General features: G+C 35.6%; 1 protein-coding gene across 2 annotated transcripts in view; it reads right to left on the minus strand.

Moving 5' to 3' along the window:
• The window catches only part of AGMO (alkylglycerol monooxygenase), a 192,748-nt gene that overhangs the window by 102,114 nt on the left and 75,921 nt on the right, over positions 1–14,713 (minus strand). For both annotated transcript variants that reach the window (XR_008439860.1, XM_053993888.1), the window contains exons 4-5: positions 14,094–14,197; positions 8,833–8,928 (exon numbers count right to left, since the gene is read on the minus strand). Coding sequence is in view for 1 of the 2 variants with exons in the window: in XM_053993888.1 (XP_053849863.1) it covers positions 8,833–8,928; positions 14,094–14,197 (200 nt within the window). In the remaining variant the exon portion in view is untranslated. The remainder of the gene's footprint in view (positions 1–8,832; positions 8,929–14,093; positions 14,198–14,713) is intronic.

A 14,713-nucleotide genomic window follows, 5' to 3' on the forward strand; every position in this document is an offset into this window, starting at 1 on the left:
CACATATAGGAAATTTCAATCAATTTTTCCACTAGAAATGAAAAAAACTTACAGTAACTGATTGGTTTAATTGCAGCATTACAAATAGCAGAGCATGGAGCAAGTCACACTTTCAGTCATATATCAAGTTAAGCATTTTAAACAAACTCCAGGAGAAAAATCACTATACAATTTCAGTATTTTTCAGCAGCCTGACAAATACATTCTGGCAATTGCAGGAAAAAACTCCAAAAGTCATAAATCAGTATGCCAGCCCTGAAATAAACTAAAATATAGCCAAATGAGGCTCTTCATCTTCTTTTCCAAACAGATCAAAAAATAGTCAGCAGCCTATACTTTGTGATTTTAACAAAGAAGGGTCTTTCAAATTTTCTGTTGTCTTTGAAGCTATAACTAATTTAAATAGATTCTCAATGAGTAGAAGCCATGAGAAAAAAGCATTATGTGTAATATTTTAAGATGGAAAAAGAGGGAGCTTTTAAACAAAGAACAGCATCTCAAACATTATTAATGTGGTATCCTTTCATTATTACATTAAATTTATTTGGTACATGAGTTGTTTAGATTCTTTTTCCAGGATCCAGAATGTACTGAATTGTGCTGCATCTTTAAGTAGCTTACTTCACTTTAATCTTGATAATTCTCCAGGGACATAATAGAAAGAAGTGACCTAAATAAAATTCTTTAAGTACAATCTTTAGGGTTTCTGCAGGCAGATTAGCAATAGTCAGGCCCACTGCTGCTGAAGTAAACATTTTACAGCTGTTGCTTGCAAGAAGTCTTTGGTGCATGGAACAGAAGCCAACACTCAAACTCTAGGACTTAACTATTAGGATCCAAATTGCAATTACTAATTATGTTCTTGTCCCATAAACTTTTTAATTCTGGCCCACTAGTGACCCAGCTTCAACAGGGATAGGGGAAGATTCTTCTGTCTGGATTGCTGCCCATCAAATGCAAACCACCAACATAACCCTATTATCGTGGAGCAGCCACTTTTGAAAGCAAAAGATCATGGCTCCTGTGCTGCATGTCAAATTCAGAGCTATTAGGTGCACAGCGTAGTTAAAATAGGAGTTCACACACAGTTAAAACAGGAGGCACATCCTGACACTACTAAAGTGGAACACTGGCATTCTGAATCATCACTGAGCTTTTAGGTGCCAAGGAAGGAACTCCAAACTTCATCCTGCTATGTTTTTCCTGATTATACTGTGCTCAAGCACAGCCTACGCTTAGCAGGACAGGAACAGTGTGCTCTCTTATGAATGTTTTATTTTCTCTCTTTTTGTTATTCTTTTTATTTAAAACAAAAAGCAGGGTTGTATGCCTTACATGTCTAGAAAGACAATACTTTTCTCCCCTCATGGGGCAAGTGAAACATAGAAAACTGGAACATATTTTAGAGTTATTGCAAGTATTTTGTGTTTAATGATAGTGTTGTCAGCTTTGCCTTTTTCTGTGCTCTGGCAAGTGCAATGATGACTTTGATCCTACAGGTTGGTCAGAAAATCTAATAAGCCATTTTGGCAGACAGGCTGGATTGAAGCAATGACATCTCTTTGTTTCTTGGAATCATGCTTAAATTTTAATGTCTGTATTGCATAAATAGCCTATCTGGACCTACAAAGTCACTGTCTGCATTAAAGAAAGTATGTTTATCTTCCTGGTGTATTTTGAATTTGTTCTATTTCTTTCCAGAGTAAGCATGTGATTTGAGAGTTTACAGCTGACAAATAATGAATTTATCAGTGATAAAAGTATCAGCTATCAGGAGTGGGGCAAGAACTTTCTTTTGTAAACCAGAGTTTCATTCTTTATGCAAATCAACAATTAATTCTTTTCCTCAATCTTTGTTACAGTAAGAAAGTATGCAATAGGCTGTGGATGATGTCACCTGTTTCTAGGAATTCCAGTTAAATCATCATGTCATTGAATGTTCCCTGACACAATCTTGAACATCAGACTAGGAGAATGGCTGTAATCACCTCTAATTACCTTCATCCCTTTGATCACTTTTAGCAAAAGTCTTCTGAATGGCAAGTTTCTGATTCCTTGTAATCTGACAGGGACAGATGTGTGTGTTTCTAATTTAAATGAAAGGGAACATCAGACAGAGCGGTGTCTATTTTTGGCTAATATGGCCAAATTAAAGGAAAGAAATTCATTATTTCATTAAATTAAGCAATGTACTAGAATGAAAAAAATAAAGATTTTCTTGGCATATGGTATTTGAATTCAAAGTGACCTTCTAGAATCAAATTCAAGAGATATTGCAGTTTCACAATTCTACTCAATACATTGGATTATTACTGATTTTACCTTTTACAGATTATACTTTTTAGGTCAAGAAAAAATCAACAAAAAACCCCTCAACAAACATAAACCAAAACACTAGCAACAAAACAAAAGCAAAATGACATTTCTCATCCTGGCCAGAAAATCAGATCAGTCCACCAAACTCTATTTCCAATGTGATCCACTCAATACCACCTGTATGCCATGATTTTGCAAACACTTTCGTGCGTTAAATTTGACTCATATCTTACTAACCTTATAGGAAATATTCACAGTCCAGTAATCTAATAATGAATAAATATATCCACTTTGTAAATATATAACAATATAAATAATAAATATATGAATTATAAACAATAAATATATGACTTTGTAAACCAGGCCCAGAGATAGTTTCCCTCCCAAAAAAGCATCTCTTTTTATCTGCAAACTATTCAATATTTTCGCTCTTTATCAAAATCTTCCTTCAACTCCACAAATCAACCACAAAAATAAAACTATCTTCTTTCCAATACAAACAGTAAAACATGTAAGAGTCAAATAAGTTTTGTAATAGTCAAACAAGTTTTGTTAAAATGCTTTTTAAATTCAAAGTCTTATTTCTTGATAAAATTTACTTTTCTGTTTTGAGAAATGGATTAAAAAACTACTGCAAGTACTTGAAATAGATTAAATAGACTTTGTAACATTTTACTTTGAAACCCTGAAATCCCTTCTTGCTTATTTAAATGAGACAACAGCACACAATGCAGAGAAAATAGGTCCGAGAAAATAGGTCCAAGAAAATTGAAAAATAAAATTTGCAAAGAAATAAACCAATCTCAATTGTTAGGACCTGGATAACTGAGTATTTTGTCTATTGTTTCATACTGTCACTTATTTATCACAGTGTCCTAATTATGATTCTTTCATCCAATTCTTTCACCATCCAATAGATTTTTGTCTCAAACAGACTCTGCTTGAAGAGACAAATACTTCCTCTAGAGTTTCAAGAATAGCTTTTGCTATTGATATGATGGTAATCACAGGTGTACTGCTACTTAGAAGAACTTATGTATACTTTTTATCTATTTTCCTTAATTTTACCTGGTTCCTCAATCTGCTTGCTTAATTTCCTTATTGGAAAATAAAGTCAAACAAAACAGGTTTTTTTCCTGAATCTGGCCATCTTCCTAGGTATGATATGATTGATGCAAGAATTTAAGGACTGGGCGACAAGAGCTCACTGGAACTCAGGGAGCCCAGATGGGCTGTGCAGGGCATGAAAGCAGGAAGAATTCCCAGTTTCTATCTTCCAAAGCTTTTCATTAAAGAAAACTGAGCAGAAGCCAAAGGTAAAAAAAGACAGACAAAAACTTAGACCAGTACACAATGTGCGTGCATAAGTGAAAAATATCCTTTTGACAAATAACATACACTTCCTCAGCAAGTTTCAGTTTTACTAATGGGTGTATTCTGAGAAAACCAATTATATTTTTCCCTATATCTGTAGCAATTTTATGCCTCTCTTTCCAGTCTACATAAGGTCTTGCTAAAATTATTCCCTTTCCTCACCTGTTTTCACCCATGTTACACGGTTAATAGTTGTGGCTCACCTTTTTCTGCTCCCAGAGCTGGATGAGGTAGAAAGACTTAAACAAGGTGAAAAGAGATGCCTTAAAAATCTGACTTTCGTGAGTATGCTAAAGGGCAGATCATATTCTTTCCTTAAATTAGAAAATTAAACAGAAACCAATACATGTCAAAGATCAAATAGGCAAGGAATAATCCGCTGCTGCAATTACTACCATCAGGGACTGGATCAGTTGATACTTTCTAAATATAGTTTGACATCTCATAAAAATTACAGCTAAACCAACAGAAACTAATTTCTGTTTTTCACAGGTGTCTCTATCAGGTTATAAACACACCTAACTTATTGGTTGTAATAAATGCATAATGGAAGGATATAGTTTAATATAAGCCATAGACCTTCTGAATCACCTGTGAAAATAAACTGAAATGGAGTATTTCTGTCTGTCAGTAACAGTCCTGAAACATTCTGTGGCTTTTGAAAAATTAGTTTTTTAGTGCCCTTTGACTAAAGTTTTTTTTTTACTTCCCTTATGATCTAGATGAGAATGATCTGTCACATCACAGAAGCATTTCTCTCAGAGTATTTAAGAGGAGACCTGAGCCATTCAATTGACCTGAACAGTACTGGATAGAACAAATTTTTTTTTTTTTTTCTTGATTTATTGAGATCACAGAAATATCAAATCATTTAGATTTGAAAAGAACTTTAAGATCATCAAGTCCAGTAGTTAACCCATCACTGTCAAATGTTTTCCTCAGGAGTTTTTTTGGGTTATCTTTTTTTTTTTCTTCATTTTTCATTTAAATAAATTACTAGGAATTTATTTCAATGCTTTGGTGCTACTTAGAGATTTATTTTAAATCCTTGACAAAATCCTGATATAATTTCAGATTGTCATGTACATGGTGCAATATTCATAGAATCATTAAGGTTGTAAAAGACCTACAAGACCATCAACTCTTACCTTTGACTAAACACCACCACATCACTTAAGAATAGCACTAAGTGTCATGTCCAGTCATTTCTTGAACACTTCCAGGGATGGTGACTCCACCACTTCCCTGGAAGCCTGTTCCAATGCTTAACCAAACTTTCAATTAATAAATTTTTCATGATGTTCAACCTGAATATCCTCCAACACAGGGCCATTTCCCCTGGTTCTGCCACTGGTTGCCCTGGAGAAGAAAACGGCTCCCACGTGGCTGCAGTCTGCTTTCAGGCACTTGTAGAGAGTGCTAAGACCCCCCCCCGAGCCTCCTCTTCTCCAGATTAAACACCCCCAGCTCCCTCAGTCGCTCTCGTAAGACTTGGGCACCAGACCCTTCCCCAGCTCCACTGCCTTTCTCTGGACATGCTCCAGCACCAGCACCTCAATGTCTTGTGGTGAGGGACCCAGAACTGGACACAGGATTCAAGGTGTGGCCTCACCAATGCTGAGTACAGGGGGCAATCCGTGCCCTGGTCCTTCTGGCCACACTATTGCTGATCCAGGCCAGGATGCCATTAGCCTTCTTGGCCACCTGGGCATACACACTGGCTCAGGTTCAGCTGCTGTCAAGGAGCACCCCCATATTTTTCTCTGCTTGGCTGCTTTCCAGCCACTCTTCCCCCGCCTGCAGCCCTCCTTGGGGTGGTTGTAATCAAAATGCAAGACCTGGCACTCAACTTCGAATCTCATATCTCTGGTCTTGGCCCATTGATCCAGGATGCAGTGAAAAAAAAAAATAGTTGAACGCAAATGCATTACATAAGTTTCAAAGTTTTATTTTCACTGTAGCATACACAACTTTATTAATTTCAGGCATGCCTTTCCTGTATCAATAGCTCATTCTAATAATAAACAATAGTAAAAAAATCCAGCACCACAATAATAGTATAACTTTTGTATAAGATTTATAGAGCTTAAAATGCTCTACTATTCCATATAAAATGACAAAAATGAATGCATATCAAGCATGTAGGAAATACAGAAGTCTAAATGAGGTAGAACAAATGTGTACTTTTGATCTTTATGATACTGTAGTCACAAGAATATACGAGTCACTTGAGTTAAAATAAAATAGACCATGTCTGATCTGCTGGTAATAAAGTTGGACAAAAACTGACATAACAAATAATGAGACAGGTCAAAGTTATAACACAGGAAACATCTCTTAATATTGTTTAAAACAACACTGGACACATGTAAAATTTAAGTATAGGAAAATACCAGGGATTGTATTTGGCTATAAGCATTTGCTCTAGGCTGAAACATGGCACAAAAAGTTTCAACACAGCATGATCACTCTTTTGTAATTACTGAATTTAAATTACACTCAAAACAAAACATCTTCCCACAGAAACTTTTTCATGTATTTAAATTCTTTCCTATTACTTAAATACACCTTTTTTTCTTCTATAAACCAAACAATTCTGCATGTACTTTCCTTTTCAGTCCTGTGTAAAAAAAACAAACAAACCTCCATCTGTTAAGGAAAAGAGATTTTTCCCCCTCTATCTGACTATCTAGTATATTCTCTTTATTTTTCTTAAAAAGAAAGACGTGCAATCAAAAGTTGTGAAGTGACAATTTCCAAACATCTTTGACTAGTCAATGTGGGGCCAAACTGTATCAGGAAATTGACACTGATCAAAAGCAATAGAAATCTGGGAAAAAAAAAAAAACAATTATCAATTGCTCCTTCATTTTAGAAGCAAACTATTACATTACTATAACATTTCATTGGCAGAATGGAAATAATGACATGTGTCTCCCCTAGACCCCTAATGACATGTGACAGCACCCTTAGAATGGGCTCCCAGGAGACACCAGAGCTGCTGGGGGATGATGAGTTTCTGCTCTCAGAGCAAGGGCTAGCAGCACTTACTGAGACAGGATGCTGTTTGCTATAGAACCCCAGGCTACAGCCCTGAACAAACTCTGTATGTTAGTAAACTGACAGCAACAGAGACTTAAAGAAAGGATTTTCATACTAATAAAATCTTTATAAGACAATTAGGATCATTAAAATTCAGAAAAGGACTGTTAGGGAAAAAAAAAGAGCAGCAATATCTTTAAACAGTTAAATTGTGATAGCTGTTGCAAAGCAAACCCAATATAATGGTGAAGCATCATATTAATTTCACCAAAAATATAGGGTAATATGAGCCTGAATGGCTGATACCATTTCCCTTCCTTTCCTTACTTTTTTCTGTCAATGCCTTGCCCTTGAGAGCAGGAAATCTGCTAATACATGGTGTAACCCTATTTCTATTTCAACATAATTTTTGACCTTAAAGCATGACTCCAACATATTTCAACTGATTTCAGCTGTGCTATAAAATCAACAATATCAACATTAAGAATAACTTCCCTTGTAAGCAAAGTTCTATGAGTGGATCAATTGGATTAATACAAAAGATCCATTGTTTTTCTACCAGCACAATAATTTAATAGTAAGGAGTGCTTATCTTTTCATTGAGACTGAAATTCATTCTTGTTTAGACTAGTGTCTAAACTTGGCACATTGCACATATGCTATAGAAATTCCTTTTAAGCCCTATGAAGGATTAAGCACTTTAGAGGGATGTAGGCAATTCATAAGCCTCTGAAATTCACTTTAGAAACTTTAGCCATGTACTGTGGCACCAGTGCTGAGATTCACTGAGTTACTGCTACACAGCAGAATGTTAGAAACCTCTCAGATAAGGAAGAGATGGCTTCAAACACTAGAGAAGATATAGATGAGGCATTTCATAATTTTTTTAGTGGTAAAACACTAAAACAAATTTGTAGAACCTAAAGCATGGTCAAAGAAACTTTGCTACCATATGACGCCTATTGTTCATTTGGTATAGTTTCAAAGAGTGCTTGAATATTTTCAAAATATTTTTAAAAGCTTAAATGTGTATTGTTTCAGTTCATGTCACTTCTGGTGATATGTGTGACATTTTATCTAAGCCTTTCCTATTCATGTGGTGTTTTAGATCATCAGACATATGTTAATGATTTTAGAAATGTGTCCAACAGAAACAAAACACCAACAAAGTTTGCTATTGGTCCACCAAAACTATCTTATTTTTAATTTTTTAATTATTTTTTAATGAAACACACAGGAAAAAATAAAAGAAAAATATGCAATTTAAACAACATAATCACATAAAATATCAGATCAAGAGAATAAAATTCCTTTCCTGAAGAACTGTCCTATATATTGCATCATGAAATTAGAGAGGAAAAGGCATCTGCCTGGGCAGTTTAAACAAAGGAGTAAGTGTCACAGAAATAATTAGCCCACAACCCACCTGGGGCTACTGAGAAATATGCTACTGACTTATAACATAAAGTACCTTTAAATATCTCTATTATAATGCAAGGAAGAAGGCAAAGGCCATTGAACTACCTGAGAAGTGTGGGAAACACCCTGCTAATTACAGTGTGTCATTAACCATGTATGTATGTAAACTAGATATGGTCTATGGGCTCACAAAACAGAAATGAAGTGGTGTAATCATAAACAAATAGCCATCAGACAATCACAGAGCATTCTTCATCTGATAATTACTTGCATTAAGAAAGAAACAATATCTAACTTCAGTTGCAACTCTAAATGATCTTTAAGAAGCACTGACTTTTGGGTATTTTTCCCTAAAATATTTATCCTAGAAATGAAATCAGTTTCAGTATCTGCCAAAAATGTTTAATAAGCTGCAAGATAGGAAAATACAGTATTAAAATAGCAAAAATTTTGATTCCTTACAGTTACTTTTTTTTTCTAAATCTAATTGGGACCAACTGGCCTCATTGTTTCTTATAAACTTAGCAATATATATTCAGAAAAAGGAATAAAAATGAACAGATGTTTCTCCTTAAAGAAGTCAGACAAAGATTTTTCTTACACAATAAATCAGCTGCTAGTGGATTTCCAAGACACTGCTCCAGGCTAACTGTTTAGGTATGGCTTAAAAACCTGGTTTACCTCTGTATGTATCCAAAACTGGTAAAGCAGATTAAACTGTAAATGAACAGCAAACACTGAAGGGGGAATGAAAAGAGCCATGGGCAAGTTGAACATCTGAAAAATGAGAAAGAAAACATACATTAGATATATAATTCTAAACTCATGATGCTATAATGAAGTACTATGAGGAGCTCAAAGCACTGCACAATATACTTGCTTCTAATACATTCATAATGCAGACATTACATAGCATACATAGATAGTGATTATTATGTAACTACTTGATGTGCTATAGCAAATGAGACATAAATTGATCTAAAAGTGATTTCCCACAAACCAAACTGAGCAAGTAGAAAATCCAACATGAGAATTCATAAATTCGGGTATCAGATGTTTATGCTGTGTACTATATGGAGCAGACAGCAACACAGGGTTGCCATATAGGGAAGAATTATCACAGATTAAGCAAGGTGCAAATTTTTAACACTATAGGTTTTCCATCCAAACTCCCTACATAAGCACCATGAGGGTAAGGCAGCTTACTTTGCTTTCAAAGTTAATTGCAATTCTCATCTTAACTTTCTCATGGCATCTCCCATAAAGTCCCAATATATTGCTGAGTCCTAAAAACATGCTAGCATGAAAAAAAGTATCAGAAAACTGATTACTTGGGAAATCCTGGTATCTTAGATACAGATGAAGTCTTAGGAATTTCACAATTAATTACTTAACTGGCTGAGCAACAGAATAAAACTTCTAAGACCTTCATACGTTAAAAGTCAGTCTGCTTTCTTCAGAAAAAGGAAGATCTTGAAAGATCTTATCTTTCTATTTTCCCTTTTACCTGACATTTTGTTGTATCACCTGCAATGAAAAGTTAATACTTCTCTAAAATACAGAGATTTTTCCTAAGCTAAATGGCAGCAGAGGTATCTTCAAAACTTTAAATCTCTTCAGCACTCAGGGAATATCTGTTTAGCCAACAAGAGCTCCCTGTGAAGCACAGGAAAATTAGAAAAATATATTTCCGAATTACCGTTGTCCTTTTCACAAAAAATCAAATCTTTTAACATCCAAGAAGGCAGTCCAATAGCCTCCTGGACCAGGAATTCCTTTAGTGTAGGTCTGGACATAGCATGTAAAACCAGTATTCTCTCAGTCAACAGGGCTGCCCAATAGATTAGAACACTGAGGCTGTGAAACAACTGCACTTCCACCCCAGTGATGTGACTGATGCTCTCAAAAAAGTCACCATAGACACATCTCATGTGACAAACCAATGGAGGACTAGGCCTTTGCAATATCACCTTAGTGTGCTGGCTTCAACACCAGACAATGTCTGAAACACTAGGACAAAACCCTGAAGCCATTGCAGGATCACCTGGCAGGGCTGCGACAGCTGGGATTTCAAAATCTACATTTAAAGGCTTCATGGATCACAGATGCCCCACAAATTACCTGTGGGGTGTTTCTGTTTCTGTCTTAGAAGCTGCTTTCTAAGAAGTAAAGGAATTAAAAGGTAATAGAGGGGGACTAAGTTTCTGTCTAATGGCATGATAACAGCAGGATTAAAAAAAAAAAAAAAAAAAGGAATGGAGAGGAAATTGATTAAAAAAAAAAGAAAAAAACAAAAAACCAAACCAGATGGTTTTCAGATTATTCATGGAAGTGGTTACAGGATTGAAAGCAGGGTTAAAAAATTATATGCTTTTTCCCTAAAAGTATCAGAAGCAATTTGGTGGTATTTACAGATCACTCAAAGAGGAAAGAAGGATCATCTTCATATTTATTTCCTAACTTACTTTTCACAAGAGTACTAGGATTTCCCTGCTAAGTGGTGGGATAAAGGAAATTTTATATAAATCTACAGGTAAATTTGAAACTGTCAAAGGAGAATGCATTACTAACTGCCTCACATTTTCTTGCAGTGTAAGCTTTATTTTTGCACAGAAAGGATTTTAAAGATCATTTACAGAACTTATAGGGAGAAATGAAAATTTCTCCCATACCAAGATTTGACTTTTCCTATTTGTGGTTCCACTGAAACAAGAAGAGCAATCTCAGGAAAAAAAAAAAACAACATTAAACAGTTCTTTAGTGGAAATGCCAATTCACCAAATCAAAAATGTCATGGCAATGTACCAGCTTTAACAAATTTGTAGAGGAAAAGCTTTCCTGGCTCCAGAATGGAATTTCTGGTCAAAACTACAAGAAAACTTTTATCGCACTGACAGATCTTTTGTCACTTGTGAATTCAGCAGCAGAGACTGGGAAAGTGCTACAATAGCTGATGGGGAAAGTACCCAGAGTAGGGGTACAGAGACATTTGCATCTGGGGCTGCCACACTGCAGCTGTTGGCCTTCATGCCAAAGGCATTGCCCCTTTGGAACGTCCATTGCCCACTCTTCCATGTGGGCATCTCTTCCTTTCTCCCTCCCATTTGTAAGTAAATGGTTATAACCCCTTCCACTACAGAAAGGGAGTGCATTGAAACTCCTGAGGTTCAGCAGGAGCACTGAGTTTCCATGCTGGGTCTCTGGGGCCACCTGCTGATGCAGCTGCAGAGGATCTGCAGGGCATGGGGGGCTGCAAGACAGCTGCTGACAGCAAGTTCGTGTGGGCAGGAACTCCTGTGGGGACTCTGCAGCAGTTAAAGGCAAGGATAAAATTAAAAAAAAAAAAAATCAAAAAAGCCAACCCATTTTTTACAGATCCCAGACCTGGCAGACTCCTCAGTAGACGAGAAGTGACTGACTGCAGTCACTTCTGTGCAGAAAGCAGGGAGCAGAAAACTGTGCTCCCTGTTCCATTTCCAGACTTGTATGTAGATGATTCCACTGCTTTTATACCAAGACATAGTTCAACATTTTATCTAAATGTACTGTCTAAAGAGATCCAATTATTATGGATTTAATATTTGCAATTAAGCTTCACCCTTAGAGGAAAGTTGAGAATGGTACTCAAAGCATTAAATCACAGCTTTTCAAAGTGCATGTGCAAATCTCTCACAACTGCACTTCGACTGTTTCGTCACTTAATATATTCATTTACATAGTATTATCTTGCTTTAGCTTGCTGTCTTCTTTTAAAAATTAATATACTTTTTTTTGACATCTTTTTCCCACTAAATGGGCCTCAACAGTATCTCAGTCTACACAGCAGATTTGCTTCTCCATGGCCCCTCCAGTGGAGAAACAGAAACACCATGTATGCAAACAACATGAAGCACCATAGATTCGGTTCCAAAATCAGGAGTACATCTCACACCATTGATTGTCAAGTATGTTTTTCTATTCTCTTTCATTTCACATATTTTCAGTCATAGATTAACATGCTGATTTATTTATCTTACAATGTTTAACTTAAATACAACAGGGCTGGCAGCAGAACAGTCACATAATCCCACGCCATCCACCATAAGCTTCTTAAAAATTGGATGTCAAACTCATTGAACAGTATAGTACACATTCAACAAGATCAGATCACTCTGAGATTAACTAAGGCAGATCCATCCATGGTTCTGGACAAAACTGTCAGTCCAAAAAATAGCGGTTCTGCAAGAATTGTAATCATGCACAATAAGGCGTTGCAGAAAGAAAACTGGTGCATGTCTGAAAAGTTCAGGGAGAAGGCAAAACAGTATTTACATTAACCATATGTTTTGGCTAATATCAAATACTTGGTGAAAAAAACCTGGCACACAAAAGTACCATGTATTCCTAGATTCATTTCCCTTTGCACAAAGCATATGAATTTTAAATGCACACGTATTGTTTGCCAAGTGATACCAGTGTGGTCCTGAGGATGGTCTTTGGAATCCCAGGTGGCCAGACATCTTGGTCTTCCAAGTATTTTATGCTCTCTGAGGTATCATCCTCAAAATCATGGCATCAGACAAAGTTCTCATATGCACACCCATATGTACACACAGGCTTTTTGTCTTTTTTGAATTATTGTTTTTGTTAAGTATTTGCACATATGGTCCCAATGGGTAAATGGGCAAAGGTTAAATCTTTAACACAGCAGTATTTACAGAGGAAGCAGGGTTGTCACAGACATCCCTTCCGCTATTGTTCATTACAGTAATTTAAATTCTAGGCAATCTTGCTAACATCAGATGATTATTTTCTTAATAAATAAACAACAATAATTTATATAGACAACATCAAGAAAAAGATCTAAGAAATAGTACTGCTTCATGATTTTTTAGAAGAAAATTTCCCTGGAACATAGCACTTTAACTAATTTAATGTCATGAACTTAAAACAGTTACGAACTAGAGACTAAGTCCATGTTCAGTTACAAAAGCATAAATCCACTTTACCAAAGTTAATGGAGTTATACTGGATTTGCACAGGTGAGCATACTCTCTTGACTTTGAGTCATTCACTCACAGGCTGGAAAGAGAGATTGCCAAAGGATTGTGGGTTTCCTTCACCACCCATATTATACCTCATAGGATAATATATATAATTATGTAATTATATATATGTATTTATATATGTAAATGCATTTAATATCCCTTTTGAACTCTAATTCTGAAAATTACATTTTGAAGTTATTAATTTTGAATAACACAACCAGACAAACTACAATCGGACTGAAAAAAGCAGTCAAAAGAGAACATGAGGACTCAACTTAGGAAATCAGCAGTTACCCTGAGTGCAGAACTAAACCCTAAATATTATGTTACATTTATGAATGCATTTGGAAATATACTTTTTAAAATCAGTATATGAATACTGAATATGAATATGTACACAGCTCATAATTTCAAATTAATTTTATCTGAAATAAAGCTATGTAACATACTGCTCTTACCTACAAGGGTACTGATATGACATGAATGAGCAGAGACTAATAAATCCATCTGCGTGTCCAAAGCAAATTTTAATGACGATTTCTCTCCCTGCTCCTTTTAGCTAGACAGACATATTCTGAAATAGTTGAATTATACTCTGCTTTTTTTCTGTATTCATGTATGAATAACTGAATGAAAATTCTCCATTCTATTCAAAAAGTTATGAACATATAAATTCAGGGTTATATAGTTAGCCTTCTTTAACTTTTTTAGCTATTTTCATGTTTGCTGTACAACATTAGTGAATATATTTTAAAACTTATGATTATCAGATTCTTCAGTTTCATCTTCTGCGCCTTCAGTGTCAAACAACTTGAAAAAAAATGTGTTTTTCTTTGAAGGGAAATAAACACTATGTTTTAACTTTTACTGAACCTTGTTGATATTAACTTGTTTGTCAAATCTTGTGCAACTTACCCAGGAGGTGTATTTCTGCAGTACAGATTGTCTCAAGGCTGTGAATAAGTTGTAATCTTCTGAACTGTGGTGTACTTGGTGTGCAGCCCACAGTATATTAACCTCTGCAAAAGACAAAATTTGAGGTTTGTGCTAGAGAAACAACATTTGTTTCCCTAGGCCTTTTTTCTTAAGCTAGAAGCAACTAATCCTCTAATTTACACTTTGCTATTTTACATGAACATAAAATAATAAAACCTAAAATGCTCAAAGCTGAGTTTGTGTAGGCAATGTTACATGTCTGTCAGTGCACACAGTCAGTAAATTTCATGCTGAAGTAAGGTGAGTCTGTAGCAGGAACTAAAATCATTGCTAGAAGAGCAGAAGGATGTGTGAGATGAGAATTAAACAGCCAGAAAGCCTCATCTGAGTTCTGGTAGCATGAGTCAGTAGGAGCTCTGTATGGGATTCAGAGGGACAAAGACTGAGGATGCTCTCATGTTTGCACTTGATATTTTTAAAGACTAGAAGGAGACACAAAATGTTCTAAAAATTGTATGCATCAAATTTAAACAACTTAACTGGTGTCAGCTTTTATGCTTACAGTTTTCTGGAATGTGTGAATCTTCAACCCACGTGTG

This window comes from Vidua macroura, chromosome 1 (assembly GCF_024509145.1).
Source record: "Vidua macroura isolate BioBank_ID:100142 chromosome 1, ASM2450914v1, whole genome shotgun sequence".
Lineage (NCBI taxonomy): Eukaryota > Metazoa > Chordata > Aves > Passeriformes > Viduidae > Vidua > Vidua macroura.